The sequence below is a fragment of the Polyergus mexicanus genome, unplaced genomic scaffold, assembly GCF_030449975.1.
Source record: "Polyergus mexicanus isolate NDT 795.1 unplaced genomic scaffold, iyPolMexi1.0 SCAF_3, whole genome shotgun sequence".
In the NCBI taxonomy this organism is placed as follows: Eukaryota; Metazoa; Arthropoda; class Insecta; order Hymenoptera; family Formicidae; genus Polyergus; species Polyergus mexicanus.
The window spans coordinates 9,389,037-9,404,644 of NW_027223323.1; the positions used below are offsets into that span (position 1 = coordinate 9,389,037).

General features: G+C 37.9%; 1 protein-coding gene across 7 annotated transcripts in view; it reads left to right on the plus strand.

Annotated features, from left to right (window-relative positions):
• Window positions 1-2,933: 2,933 nt before the first annotated feature.
• Window positions 2,934-15,608, plus strand: part of Dysc (whirlin protein dyschronic) — a 66,127-nt gene continuing 53,452 nt past the window's right edge. For 4 of the 7 annotated variants that reach the window (XM_070292989.1, XM_070292990.1, XM_070292991.1 and 1 more), the window contains exons 1-3: window positions 2,935-3,813; window positions 14,269-14,713; window positions 15,190-15,509. In XM_070292989.1, coding sequence (XP_070149090.1) covers window positions 3,735-3,813; window positions 14,269-14,713; window positions 15,190-15,509 — 844 coding nt within the window. In that variant the 5' untranslated portion in view covers window positions 2,935-3,734. Of the gene's footprint in view, window positions 3,814-14,268; window positions 14,714-15,189; window positions 15,570-15,608 lie in introns of all 7 variants that reach the window. The other 3 variants (XM_070292993.1, XM_070292995.1, XM_070292994.1) reach the window with 2 other exon arrangements.

Here is a 15,608-nt window from a genome sequence, read left to right on the forward strand (position 1 = left end):
TGATTCGACGACGCCCCGTCGATTTCTATCCTCTAGTTTCTTCCTCCTCCGCTTTTTATCCACCGTCAACCCGTTTACGATCTCGTGAACCGAATCCTCGGTAACTTTCCTCCCTTTTCTCATTAATTTCACACTTTTTCACACCGTATATATCGGACGCTCCCTTTTATAATTTAAAATATATCAACGAGAAACGGGAAGATATTCTAAAAACGGCGGTAAAAGGAAAGTCACATTCAAGGAAGTACTTTAAGATCACTTTCGTTCGCTCGTGGAGAATTAAAGGTCAATGTCGCGTGAATTAAAGGACCGTTTCTCTTGCTCAGATCCTTCGCGGCTTTTATCTTATTGAAAGATCGAACCGATCGGTATCGCGCGCGGAATGATTTCACGTAGCCGACGAGAGTGGACTTCCGGCGTGTCGGCACATCCGACACGCGAACCTGTTGATCTCCCGCTGCGAGGTGAGAATATTCGAAATTACATGGCCGATAAAAGGGTTACAGGCTGAACGAAATTAATGGTTCCGTTCGCTCGTTCGCGATTATTCAAACGCGTCGAAAGCAGCCGGACTTTGTCGCTCCGTCTTAATAAAAGAAAGATCGTGCCGATCATTTTCTAAGCTTTAACGTGATTAAATGAAATAAAATGGAAGACGAGTTGAATGGCAATCATTTCGGCCCGACTAGAAGGATTTATCGAGTCCTCTTTTTTCAGAAGTCTCATAATATTTTCATTGAATAAAGTAGAATAGCGGAAAAAATTTAAGTAATTAATTTAAAAATATTTAAAATGCTGTAAACACAACACAATTATTAAATAAAATGATAAAAATCTACACTCGTAACTTTCGGAGTAATTATTGTATTATTATATCTAAGATATAATTAAATCATTGCTAATCGATTTTTTTTTTTTGGTCGAGATGTGTTGATTTAAATATCGAAATAATTTATTTGATAGATAAATTATTAATAATTAATATAAAAACAAAATTGAAGGAAAAGCAACTTATGATATAAAAAAATAGATGTAAAATATATTGAAACAATTAAAAAGAAATATTAGTATTAAATAATCTAAGAAATATAATTCTATTTTTAAGAGAATTTACAATAATATCATATTATAGGGGAAAAAAAAAAAATATATATATATATATATATCAAAAAATTTAATAACAAAAAATTAAATAGAAGACATATATAGAGAGAAAAAATATAGAACTTTTACGAAGATTTGAAGACAGCGATTATTTAAGCGATACCGTCGCCCTTCCATTTAGAATAACTACCAATGCGGCGCCGATATCGAGACAACAATTCCGTCGCACCCCCATCGCCGGAAGGCCAATTCCTCCAATCAAGCATCGACACCCCTTGCGCTTGCCCGAGGGGTGGTTTTCTCGGAACGCCGGCAGACGTCGCGACGTCCACATCGCTTCACCTCTTACCCTTTCCCCCTCCCTCCCCTCCCCAAACGGTCATCATCATCCTCCTTCAACCCTCCTCCACCCCCCGCCACCCTGACAAGCCGGTGAACTCGAAGGCAACCCCCGGCGATAGAGCCAGTCGTGAGCTTCGTGCCGTGGTTGTTGCTGAGGCGATGCGCCTGGCACATCGACCGACGTGCGCGTCCGCAGCAGCAGCAGCAGTAGCAGCAACAGCAAGTAGTGCATCGCGCGTCGCATTATCGCGTTCATTTCCCGTCGCCGTCGTCGCCGTCGTCGTCGTCGTCGTCGTCGTCGTCATCCCCGTCATCGGTACCGGACTCGCTGGAACGACGACGCTCGCACGCGAGCGCGTCGCCGCGGCCTCGAGATGAGAGACGTGAGTGCCTTCGATCGGTCCACCTTCTCTCTCTATCTCCGTCCCTCTCTCTCTCTCTCTCTCTCTCTCTCTCTCTCTCTCTCTCTCTCTCTCTCTATCTATCTATCTATCTATCTATCTATCTATCTATCTATCTATCTCTCTTTCTTTATCTATCTACGTCTGCCTATCTTTGGTTTTCAACTTCCCGCGAGCTTTCCGCGAAAGAATAGACAGCGTAGAAATTAGCCATCTTTGAAAGGTCCGCGATGCTATTCTCCGTCGACTTGTAAACCCTATATAAGGAGATGTCGTGCCGATCAAACACCGTAATGGGAATATCGTGCGTTGCACGTTACCTTCTCTCTCTTTCTCTCTTTAAATCGCGAGCGCTGCTTTCGCCTATTCTTTCGCGGGATTTCGCGAATTATTACGGGATAACATTATATGTCGAGTCCGCGAATATATGACGATGATTGTATTAATACACGGGTCGCGAGCAGCGGCTCTGTTGTCTTGGAAAATATAGCCGCTAGCACAAACTTACAAGGATACCATCAATCGTGGAAATATGGTACCCGGTGACTGGTGTATTCGCGATATTAAACCGGACATCGCGATATTCGCGTTCAAAAACAGTCGATTAATTAATTACAAATCAAGTCTTACAGTCGTGTTTCATTAAAATTGTTTTTCATCGTGGTTAGGAGTTTTCATCGTCCGTCGTGTGATGTTCCGATTCTAAAAATATATACCAGCAGTCGAGCTTATGCGGTAATCGGCTTGGAGGTTGTGGGGTAGCGTCAAGTGTTACCTTGAAAAATATTGCCACTGGCAACAATCACCTCCTGGAGGCTAAGATCGTGACATACCAGCTTTAGAAATGTCGAGCTAATCGACACCTTCCATGGCAAGAAGAATACAATTGACGTGTCTCAATTCGGTAAAAAACGTAAAATTGATATAAATATTTCTATAACATAGAGATAAATTGTAGCGTCCCTCTGTAACGAGCTCAAAACTCTCATCCTTAAAGAATCTTAATTATTGAAATTAAATGGCTATCGTGAAATTATTGGAAAATTACCATTGTCCGAAACATTGTGACTTTACGTTCAGCTTATACTGTCATTGTAGGTAATTCCTGTTAATCTAAATGTCAAGATTCAAGACTAAAGAATTTGTTCCCTTGAAAAGCATTGCATCGCACTGTTAATGACCTATTCCAGAAGGTGAGATCATTCTATTGCTTAAAGACGTAATATTTGAACTATATTTAAAAGCTCGGAAATAAATTAAAACAAACGCAGACTGAATAAAATCTCAAGAAGGTTTAAGGAACAATCTAAATTCCCCTTAAACACTTGATATTTCGGCTCAATCGTTTATTGTCCTCCTTATCGTTCTCGTTCATCATCGATCCCGTCACGATTCTTCGAGGAAATCGTTGACGCGGTTCACTAAAGATTCGATAGGGTTAAGGGCGGTTCCTCGGCTCGGCCTCGGCCGAGAAGAAGAGGAAGGCAAAGCCTTTGCACAACCTCCCTCTCTTTCTCTCTTTCTCTCTCGTAACACTTTTCAGCCCTCGACCTCGTGACCGAGGATCGATCCCCGTGACGTGCTGCGTGAGCACACCCTCGTGTGGATGGGAAAAAAGGCGGCCGCTCGCGGTCGCGTTAATAACTAATAACGGCCGTATGCATGTTACACATATGTGTATAGTTGGCAGACGCCGACACGCGACCCTTTCCTTCCATCTCGCCCTTTTTCCAGAACGTCGTCGACGCTACTCGTACTTGCTTTACTCATGCGAGCACGTGTCACGTGAACGTAATCGAGTGATTCGCCGAGAGAACGAGCTCTAGCCTCCCGGGAATAGGGAGGAATTTTTAGCGGGATGGAAAATGTTCGGTGGATTATATATATATGTGTGTGTTAGAAACGATATTCCTCGTGTGCGTGCTAAAAATCACAAGAAACAACTTTTCCTTCGTAAAGTATTACGGTAAGGATAATTTTCGATCTTTTGTGACCAATTCAAGAGAGAGAGTTCTCATTTAATAAATTCAAAGCATTCAAGGGAAGCTTTTTCATAGCTGATTGCAAATAAATTTGATCTTTGTGCAATCTTGATTTGAAAAGAATAGCTTGAATTATTTTCGAATATTTAAGAAAAACGTGACATTTCGATTTTCGTATAGTTTTTATATTTTTATTATCAAGGAATATTGTTTCGCTAAGACACATATATGCTTTTATACACTTTATAAAAAAGTTTAAATGCGCTACGAATAGCTTATAAGAACTTTAATATCTGCAAACTATATAGTTGCGAAGTAGCTAGTTTATTTGTTACTTGATGGAGTTGATGGAGTTTACCTCTTTCGACGAGAGAATAAGCTCGAGAAGCAAGGATCAATGATATTTTTTTATATGATAAAAAGCTTAACAAAGAAAACAAGTTCTACGTCAATATTGGAAATATATTAGCTAATGTAAATATTCTAATAAAAGAGGACAATCTTTCTTAATTAAACTTCATAGAACAGCTCGTTCTCTCAATGAATCATTCAAGTACCAATAATAAAATTTTCAAGTAAAAATTAATCGTCGCAAACACATGTACAAAATACGATATCGTCGATAGCTTTATATTAGCCTATATAATTTGGAAAATCGCTCCAAAATTTAAAAGATATATGATTTGTATTTATGTATACATTTGACATTTGTATGTGACAAGTGCAATAAACTTGTCGAAGCCGCCAGTTTTTTTTTTTTTTTTTTCAATAGGTTCACGCATACATATACAGTGTCGCTCTCTCATCTTGAAATGTATACATTAACGGCGCTCGAGTTGCGTTTATTCGACTGAATGTCGAGTTTACATGGCACACGTGGCACGCATAAATGTAACTTGGACAGTTTCGAGACTGTCCTGTTCGACTGTCCACACGGGAACGTCACGGGAAATTGGATTCGATCTCCATGGTATCCTCTCTCGGGGTGAAATATGTTCGGTAGCGTGGGTGTGCGTGTTTGTGTATGTGTGTGTTGCATGTTTCCGTACAATTTTTAAAAGTAACATAATCTTTTCTCTCTGTCACAATATATGTAAACGTATCGTTTCTTTAGAAAAAGAATCGGTATATAATAATAGTATGACATTTTTTTTCTTTCTATTCTTTGCAAAGATAATAAAAATTACTGATTTTAAATAATCTGTACGGTCTCCTAATTTGAAAAATAATAATTAAAAAAGATATCAACATATTATATTTAAATGATACTAATTTTTTAATAAATTCATAATTTATATAGACCGTTTTTTATAAAACCTAAACAAATATCTAATCAAAGTTAAATGTACACAAAATACATCTTGAACAGTACATAAACAGCTGATACAAATAAAAAAATGCAATGTTTTCAAACTGTTTAAAATCCTCAGAAAAAGATAAAATCTACAACACAGTGTGAAAAGATTTTCAATATCATTTTAAAAATTCATACATGAGAATAAAATACAATAAGAATCGATTATTGTAACTTTTGTTAAAAAAATACAAATATGTTAAATATTATAATAATAAATTATTATAATTAAACTTGTTACGTTAAATTTCAGTTTAATTAATTCAGTTTCGAAATTATTATACAAGATCATTAAAAACCCGCTCTTTATTCATTAAAACAGCGTTTAACCGCAATAAAAAAAAAAACAAAAAAAAACAGGGTCGTCAAATTTGGGTTAAAATCCTCTAGATTTACGCAAAATCGTTTTTTCTTTTTCATGCTTTATGGATTGCCGGATTCCCCTCGTCGCTGATGAATTATCGCGCCATTTTTATCCTACTTCCGGGAAGAATTCCTTCATTATCTTTCTTAGATTCGCAAAGGGTCGACAGCGTGTGACGCAAAAATAAATCATTGTAGACGACGCCATCATTGATCGCGTTGCTTATAAATGTCTCTCCCCGTATTATTAATAGATGAATTCGTCGGACGTTTATACTCTCGATTATCGAATGTATCGTTCGCACTGGATTGCGCCGATAATTGTGAATTTTTAATATATCCTACATGCACAAATTCGTCGAAATTGATGTTATTAATATACAAGGATTGCATTCGGATTAATTATATTGCTGTCAAGCTCACCGATTCGATAAAACGGCATTAAAGAATTCCATGATCAAGTACGCTCGGAATGCTCGGCGCGAATTTTTTATATACACCGTGTCGCAAATGTTCGATCCAACGAAGTGGGCACTCGCGCGGTGTGAGAACTATGATAAATTCACTCTCGGTCGCGATATCGCGATATCGTGATCGAAATAAATTACACTATGTGCTTTTAGGGCTAAATGCATTTCAGGGGGAAATTTACTTAGACCTGAGGACATACGTTTCGTTGAATATTCAACATTGCGACGTGCACCGCCACGCAATGCAGTGGCGATTCGCGTTGGCGCAAGAAATAAGACGGAATAAGGGGGATGAAAAGGGGGACGAGAAGTGAGCTCGCGTGAAAAGATGCCGACTATTTTTTTCTAAGCAACGTTGCTTATTACGTGACATAAAGTGGGAAAAATAACGATTGCCATGTTGACAAAGAAAATTGCACTTAGCTAGAATGCCAATTGTGTTGTAGCCTTGAAATTTCCAATCTGTTCTCTTAAATCTTGAAAAAAAAAAAATTACACATCATTAACTTAACAGGAAACCTGCATTTAGTTCAAATGTTCTAGGTTTGCGTATAAAAAATTGTTAGTTATTTAATCATGAATTATAACAAGTGTAATAATAAGTTAGATCGCGTCTGATTATTCTGTAATTGTGCAGATTTTATTTCTGATCTTAAATTTTTATTATTGTTATATATTTATATATTTATTAATTTATTTTCATCTTAAAATTTCCAGTTCGATTTACTTTACATTTATTTCTCTTGTTTTCCAACGATTTACTAAATGTGACAATTAGTGGGGCGCGTAAGAAAACAATTTTTAATTTTTAATTAGTAAACAATTTTCTATGCCACGTTTACATCGCGTAATTTTAAATCTAATTTTCTCGAGTCATAAGAATTTGGGGTAAATATGTCTCGTCGATCCGACTGTCGAGATAACGGATCGACGAGAAAAAAATTCAATTAACAAATCGACGGAAAAAAAGGCGAGGTGCGTATCGAAACATATTCGCTTTTCACACTTCATCGAGCTCGTTATTTGACCCCCCCCCCCTTCCCTCCCCCCGGAATCTCACCCCAATGATATACTACATTGCGAGAATAGAAATCGGAAGAAAAAAAAAATAATTATATTAGATTATAAAATATTTTTACAAACGAATTACAAGTTAGTTTTTCGTTAAACATGCACGTATCGAGAAGGGACACTTTGATGACAGATCATTCCCTCGATCGATGCCCTTGAGGGGATCGCGTTTTCGTGACTGAATTAGCGCGCACATGTGCACACGTGGCTATTGCTTTTGCACGAAACACGGGTGAGGTTGTGAGCGGGGGTTTAGATTCGCTTCCTCGCTCGCTCGTTCGTGCAATGCACAATCGCGCGATGTCGGGACGATTGGGTTCGATAGGACGACCTGGTGTATTTATAGGACATACGTGTGCACAATACTAGCCACCGGGTGTCGCGCGCAATTTGCACATATTAAGTCAGATCACATGTTTCGGTCGGGTTAATCCGCAAATTCCGCCCCGATTAAAATCTCCGATGCGCTATTCAATTGCTCCTGAGAATCGTATGCTGTATAAGTATCGATTGGATTAGCAGAATTATTGTATTTTGTCATCCGACAAGATGAAAAAGGAGGAAGAAGTTTAAGGATAAAAGAATTATTACGCGAAGATATTCATTATTTATAACATTATTAATATTAATAAATATTAATAAATATTAATACTAATAAGTATTAATAATTATTAATATTAATAATCGCATACATATATATATCGAGAATTAATCTTTTACGAGAATTATTAAAAGATCGAAGAAAGAGATAAAAAAAATAAAAATAAATCAAAGTAAAAAATAAAAAAATAAATCTGTAAATGTAAAATTCATAGGTGTTTAAATTCCAAATTATACATATTACGTTACCTTGATACCGTTGTGCGCGAATAATTCTAGAACGCGATTTATGATGCCTGTTAAATAAACAATTTCGCCACGACTATTCCTGAACAATGATATCGGTCAGTGTCGTTTCCCGCTACAACGACGATCGCGACCGCGAAACGCAATATTTCACGCGGCATGTCCGACTTAACGATGCGCACGCAGAGTATTATGCAGCGACATAGTGGGACTCGGGTGTCCGGAGATGTGCATCCTCCGCGATCGCTGCGCGTCACGCGTTCCGGTTTCTACGCGGAAATTTCCGCGTGGAAAATTCATGTCGTTCCACATCGGGGGCCGTGCTCGCCGCCCCCTCACTCCCTTCCGGCCTTTCCTTCCGTCGAATGCAATATCCGCCGAATGGCGTCTGAAATTACCCTCTTCGACGTGCATGCTCGAGTGTTACGTTTAATATTGGAGAGAGAGAGAGAGAGAGTACTGTGGAATATTGGCAAGAAGAATGTACGATTGTAATTTAGGATGAATCCAAAGTTCTCCCAAGAAATAAATATATATATCCGCTTTTCATTAAATCTAATTTTTAACTCATCTTTCACGCGACATTTTTTCGCCCTTATTTTTCCAAAGCACAAAGATATTTTTATTAAAAAGAAAAGGTGTTTATATCGTATATTATAAACATTAATTAAAAGTATAAATTTTTCTAGGAAATTTCTCAACAATTACTTATATATATATATATATATATGTAAAAATTATAAAAATATTTTATTTATATATAATAATAATATATGTATCAAAAGATGTCAATATTTTTGACGAGCTAAAAGTTCAATGAGAAATTTATGAGCCCAGTGGGACAGTTATACAATTCTCTTTTTTAATATAATACTTCAAGAAAATTAATTAAAACTCACCTAAAAAATTTAATCCTTCGTCAATCGTTTTCAAGATTAATCCCTTCAAATCTTCTAGAAAATTAAATTACGTTGTATTGCTGCGCTAAGCTTAATAACAATCTTTATTACTCCGTGCGCTTTAAAAAAAGCATTTCGTCTTTAAATACTTGATTTGAATTCTCCCGGCTTAATCACGCACTTCTCAGATACAGTCGGCGTGCATTGAGTCTGTTATTAAGTCTGCGCAGTCTTAATGCCCGCAGTAGTTAACAGTATCCGATCGGCTCCTTTATCGGGGAACGATGCCTATGAACGAGAATTATTTTTAGAATAACCGGTATATACGGTCAATAGAGCCGATGACGGCAGTTCAGTTCGATATGACGCGGTGGAGGGCGGATAAAAAAATCGTTAATTGACGCGAACAAATTCTAGACTCTCGGCCGCAGAGTTACCGCAGAATTCAACGCGCTTTATCTCTCGTACCGCTCAATAAATGCAACAAAGTTTTTCGGAAAAAGGACGTTTTTTTCTTAAAAATACGCGATATATATATATATATTATGCCTTTTTATAAATTATTTGAGCAAAACTATATATGTGTATTTTAATATTTTAAATTATCGGAGATGGATTAACAACAATTTTTATGGCATGCAAGTATAATAATATGAATTTTATAATTTCTGCATTAACGCTCGAAGAAATGAAAATAATAAAAATGGTAAAGAATTTTGTGGTTAAATAGCTGAGGAATTTCAATGGGATTTGGAGAATTTTATGAATATATCGTAAAAAAAAAAAAAGGCAAACTTCAGAGAGAGAGACAAAGTCTGTAGGTTTTTTGCAGACGCATTGTCTGAATTTTCAAACAAACTTCCGAAAAATGACTCCGATGTGATTAAGACAGATTGTCTAAAATTTCTTTCAGCCATCTGAAAATTCGGACAAAATGTGTCTAAATTTTTTGAAAATAATTTTTTGCGACATTGTATATATGTAGAATGAGCCTTTGACTTTTCTTTAACGAGGAGAAATCCGCGATCGTATACCCCTCTGGAATATTCTCTGTGAATCGATGTCCTTATTTCGCTCCGTCGCCTACGACATGCTCTTGAAAAAGCCGGAGAGAATCGTGCGGGGATTAACTGCAATCACAACGCCGACGATTGTGACGTGACGGGAATGTAATGCAATTACATTCGAGGGCGTACGCGAATTTAAGATTCCGCAGCCGCACCGCAATTCACCGGAGTTCCGCTCTCCGTGTGCCGCGCCATTTCATCGCTACAATGCGGGCGTGATAAATAAATCCTTGTGTAACGGTGAACGCATTTAACGAGCCGCCGAAATATGTGAGAAAGCATACAGATATAGAATAATGAATATGCGGCTATTCTTTGCAAGATTCAGAGTCTATTTCCACTAACAGGGAAAAATGTTAGCGTACGCGTGTTTAAAAGTAATGACACTCGTATAATAATTTCGTTTACTAGAATAAATTTCTGTCAAATTATTATTTAATTAAATCTTTTTTTATTCCGCCTATTAATTTTTATATTCCGCGAGAGATTGAAAGACGAAAAGGGAGAAGGGGTTGGGTTGTCGTGTTATTCTCGCGAATCGCGTTAAATGGGTCAATTTTATTCTAGTGTGTCGGAGAGATGTAACTTCATTTTTTCGTCGAGATTTGCATTTCTTTGGATACTAGCCCAACGGATACAATCTCTCGATCTGCATAAAAAGCGTGCGCTCGGCGAAAATATTTCTCTCACTTTTGTCAACTTTTATGAACGGCCGAGATGTAAATTTTTACCATTTATCGACGAGGTGGGTGACGTCGTCGGATGTCTTCTGCGCGCTGTCGCGTATAATCGATATAAATATATTTTGTGGCCGCGGGAAAAGGATACACCGCTGAAAAATCGACCTTTCACGCACGCGCGCCCGCGGCTGAGTAACTTATCAAAGGATATAAAATGACAATCAAAATGTATCGCGTTACCTTTCACCTTTATCGGGGCACTTATAGTTATCATTGGCCCCGCCGTTCGAAAATTATCCCATCCCGCGACGACAGTATCTCGATAAATTCGTCCCACACGCCGATCGAATTCTATACACGCGCGTCTCGCATAACGTAAGTTATATGTACCAATTGTATATATGATGTATTATATAATAGTGGGAGAATCATCCAATTTTAATCCTTGTCTTGTGAACATGCGATTTTTTGTTTAGAATGTTTAATTTACTTCAGGAAACACGTACTATCCTACACGAGCCTATATAGATTTCTTGAACAGATTTTTTTCTAGATTTATTTTACATTTTTTGTAGCAAGACGTGTATTTTTTTTACTTTGATAAATTATATAACATATATAGATTTTTTTTTAGTTTAAATTTTATGTAACTTTATTTCTTTTGTATTTATTTTAATTTTGATTTCTTATTTAAATTTTAATAAAAGTTTGTAGTTTTATATATTTTATATATATATATATATGCCTATATATGTGTGATAATTTTATCTTTTTAAATTATTTCATTAATTTATTTCGAAAATAATAAAATCGCTTCTTGCTATTATCTCGCTCCTCTATTAGATACAAGTGCGGAGACATTTCGAGATTCTATCTGAAAAACGAGGAAACCTGGTTCGTTTTGGTATCATCATCAAGCTAACGCACGACAAACCTCTCCATTTAACGCTTATTATAAATATTCCGCTTTAATGCAAGCTGTTACGGGAACATGTACGTGGTACTATAACCCGAGTATAGTGGCAAAGTTATAGCGGTCGCGTCGGACAGGGGATGGAGTAAAGGGGCGGAGGAGGGGGTGTATGTCGACTGAATGAAGTCGGCTTCAGGTGTTCAGCCGCAGTATTGATCGGTCCACCCTCGTATATGACGGGACACACGACACACAACCATCGTATACATCCCCAAAGCCACCCATCGCCCTCCGCTTCTCTGGCCCTCCCCTCCACCCTCGATCCCTCGCCCCGTCCCTCAGGAATGTTCGCCGGGGGCGACTTTCAACCCCGTCCTCCCCCCCCCCCTTCTCCGAGCGACGAACGGAGCCTTTCTCAATGTCAAGGTTGAATCGAGCCGTTTCGCGATAGGCGAAACGATTGTTGGCGAGGGTGAGGAATTAGAGAATACATTGTGTGACACGAAGGATTAAGCCTGTCGAAGAAGACTGCGACCCTTTCTTCCTTTTTTTTTTTTTTTTTTTCCCCAGGAAATGTCTCAATCTCGAGATCTTATCGTATAAATGGCAGTGGAGGGAGAAATGACAATTTTATTCTCAGAAAGCTACTATAATAATTATAAAATTACACTAAGTTGGTTATTTTAATTAAATTAAAAATAATATAAAAAGTAATGGAAAATTGTACGTGTTTCGAGATACTTTATAATATAATTAATAATTAATATAATTTTCTGAGATTAATAAGTTCTATTTTTTTGTCACACGAATTAATATGATAATTCCATTAGAATATCAAAAATAATTCTATTTTATTTAAACTTTTATAATATTTTGCTTAATATATATTTGCAAAGGTCAACCTTACAAATTAAGTCCAACACACTCAAGTTTTACGTAAATCATGATAAAAATTTATTTCATTATTTAAGATAATTTCTCTACTCATATCTATTGCGAGACAAATATATTTTGACATTAATTTATTTATTTTAAATGTTGGAAGACCTTCCCTCAAATTTTTTCGAAGAATGTTTGAATATAGAGCAAAGCATTCAGGTTGTCGGGCCTATTATCAACGACAATCTCTGAGGCCAACTTCTTCCGGCGATAAAGGAAGACTTCCTGAAGCCATTAAGAACGTTAGAGCGGGTTTGTCCCAGAAAATGATGCCATTACAGAACGTCAGGTTTCACGTTAAAGATGCTATCTAGAAGCGCTAGACGGTCACGACAAGGAAGTTTCCCCCCCCCCCCCCCTCACGATGGATTTAATTGTCTCGTTATTCCCGTCTCTTGTGGGAATCGATAACATAATCGGTTCGCGTCACGGCAAGCCCGATGATAATAGCGGAAAAAACACGATCGATCCCGGTGTAAAAATAAATCGCGAATATTCGTGTACTACTTCGTGGACACACGACTGGCGATCGTCCGGAAAAACATTCAAGTAAATGTCCTCGGGATGTCTAAAAAAAAAGATTCTAATCATATCGATGTCTTTTAGATAAGAAATTTTTAATTATAAATTTTTTTATGCATCGAAGATTTCAGCGTTTAAAGTTTTACCCGGACGGATCCGCAAAATTTAAAATAATTTCTATATTCACGATTAATCGTACATAGCAATATAGGTGTTTCGTCTCTGCTTTATTAATTTATAATTAATTTTATAACTTCACTCTCTATTATACGATCATTATTATGATTAATTAATTATTAAAACTCTAACAAGAAATTAGCGCGAAAACAATTATTGCTTTAGAATATTTAAATGTATATGTGGGACAAAAATCGATAGAGAAAATTATACTAACAATAAAAGTGCAAAGAGCGTGTTGATTTTTCGAAAGTAAATTTCTATAGGAGTTGATCTTGCAATTTTTATATCTCACATATAAATTCGGCAAGAAACTCGCGCGTTTTCGCTTGGCAAAGAACGGCTTCCGCGAGAAAGACTTCCGTAATAAAATTTTCAGTCGCTAGTATGGCATTTGAATGTCGAGGTGATTTCTTTGCCAACGCGAAAATGTCTTCCGGTATTTCGTGACTTATTTACGAAAAATCTCGGTCGATTCCCGAAAATTCAGGCCGCGAGTTTTACGTTTAAGTCGCATCGTGCGTTCGAGTCAGGAATTGCCATGCATTATCTTATAATATATTAATGTAAAAGCATATTAAAATTATTTGTCTCGTAATTTATAGAATCGTCGAGTACTCACGAACACAGCTGTTCTATTCTACGATAAAAACGACTCAATTGACAAGACTCTTCATTTAACAATTTTATATTTGCAATTATTTTTTTCGATATCATTAATTCCTATAAAAAATTTTATTCTTTCGTATCTCTTATTTTGATATAAATCTCATAAATTTAAAAATTGCAAAAAAATTATTTCCACACAAAATTATATACTCTCTAACAGTAACAGCAACGACAATAAATTAAATAAGATAAGCTTTTTCCATTAAATTCATTTAATTAAACCAAAATATAAAATTTATTGTGTAAAATATTTTTAAAAGCTATTTCCCAATAAAATCATCTAATTGAAAGATATTCATTACTTAACGATTTTCGCACAACTTGATGTCTTAGTGTCATTAATTTTCCATGTCTTCCATTCCCTTTAACCCCCTCCACCCTCCGCCGCCGCCCCCCCCTCCTTCTTTACGTTTCTCCGCTAATTTCCCGCACGATTAATTAATAATGGGACTCGCGCGTTGATTGACAGGTGTGACCTCCGAAGGAGGACCGATCGCCAGCCGAGGAGGCATGGCTAGCAGCACGGAGGATTACGGTTCCGAGCTGCAGGAGCTGCAGTGGAGTGGCGGCGGCACCACCACCGGAAGCGGTGCCGCGCACTTTCTGCGCGGCGGCGGCGGCGGCGGCGGCGGTTCTCACTATCTGCGAAGCGGCACCGGCGGCTGTTACGAGGCCGAGGACCTCGAGTCGTCCAGCACCGCCGGCCGTCATCATGGCGGACAGCATCGCGGCTATTACAGTCCACCCGGCACCAGCTACACCATCGTCGAGAGGCCGCCGAGCGCGCCCCATCATCACTCGTCGCACGCCACCCCTTACAGATCCCACCGGGGTCACGGAAACGCCGGTGGAGGAGGCGGAGGCGGCGGCGTCGGCGGCGGCACTGGTGCCATCTCCCCGGAACAGGTGCTCAGGTAAGATACCCCCGGATAAATAATAGGCTCTCGTGATCGAAACCGATGGAAAAATATTTAATATCATAGATTTTAATGATAAGTTTGTAGAGGTCTTTATAAACGAAAAAAAAAAAAAATACATAATATTGAGAATAAATTAAGATAATAAATTTTCTAAGTTATTTTCTTAATATAATAAAAATGTGTCTCGTAATTAGCTATATATAAATGTAAATATGAAGTATATCAATTTAATTTTATAGTTGTCGAATCGAAGTTTCAATTTTATATTTACTTTTTTTACCTAAAATACTATTAATGGCGAATAAATTCGTTGATACCACGAGTTTTCGTTTATCCAAGCTATCGATGACACGTATTATATGAATTAAATAATCAATTATAATTTAAATAATCAAAATATAGATTAAATAATCAATATAAATTAAATAATCAAAAATAATAAAAAAAAAATAATTCTTGATCCCTTGCAGATTGTTCGGCAACAGCGTCTCGGAACGACGTCAGGGCGATCGTAGATCTCCGGCGTCCAGCCCGGCGAGCGTGACAGCCGCACGTGGCACGCCGACCATCTCCGGCGGCTCGCAGCAACAGCAGTCGCAACAGTCGCAGCAGCAACAGCAACAGCAACAGCAGCAGCAGCAGCAAACCAACGCCGGGAATCCGCCCACGTCGCCGATCGCGCAGCCGCTCAGCCTCCAGGAGCTCACCGTAAGGACAATCACCATGACGAGAGATCCGCCGGACTCTCACCATGGCTTTGGCATCTGCGTGAAGGGTGGCAAGGACGCAGGTGAGATCCGAAGTACCTTCAGGCTACCCCCGTCGCCGTACTTCGTGCCTCGAGAACGAGGTACATTCTCTATCCCAGCAACGGTTTAAACTCTCTATT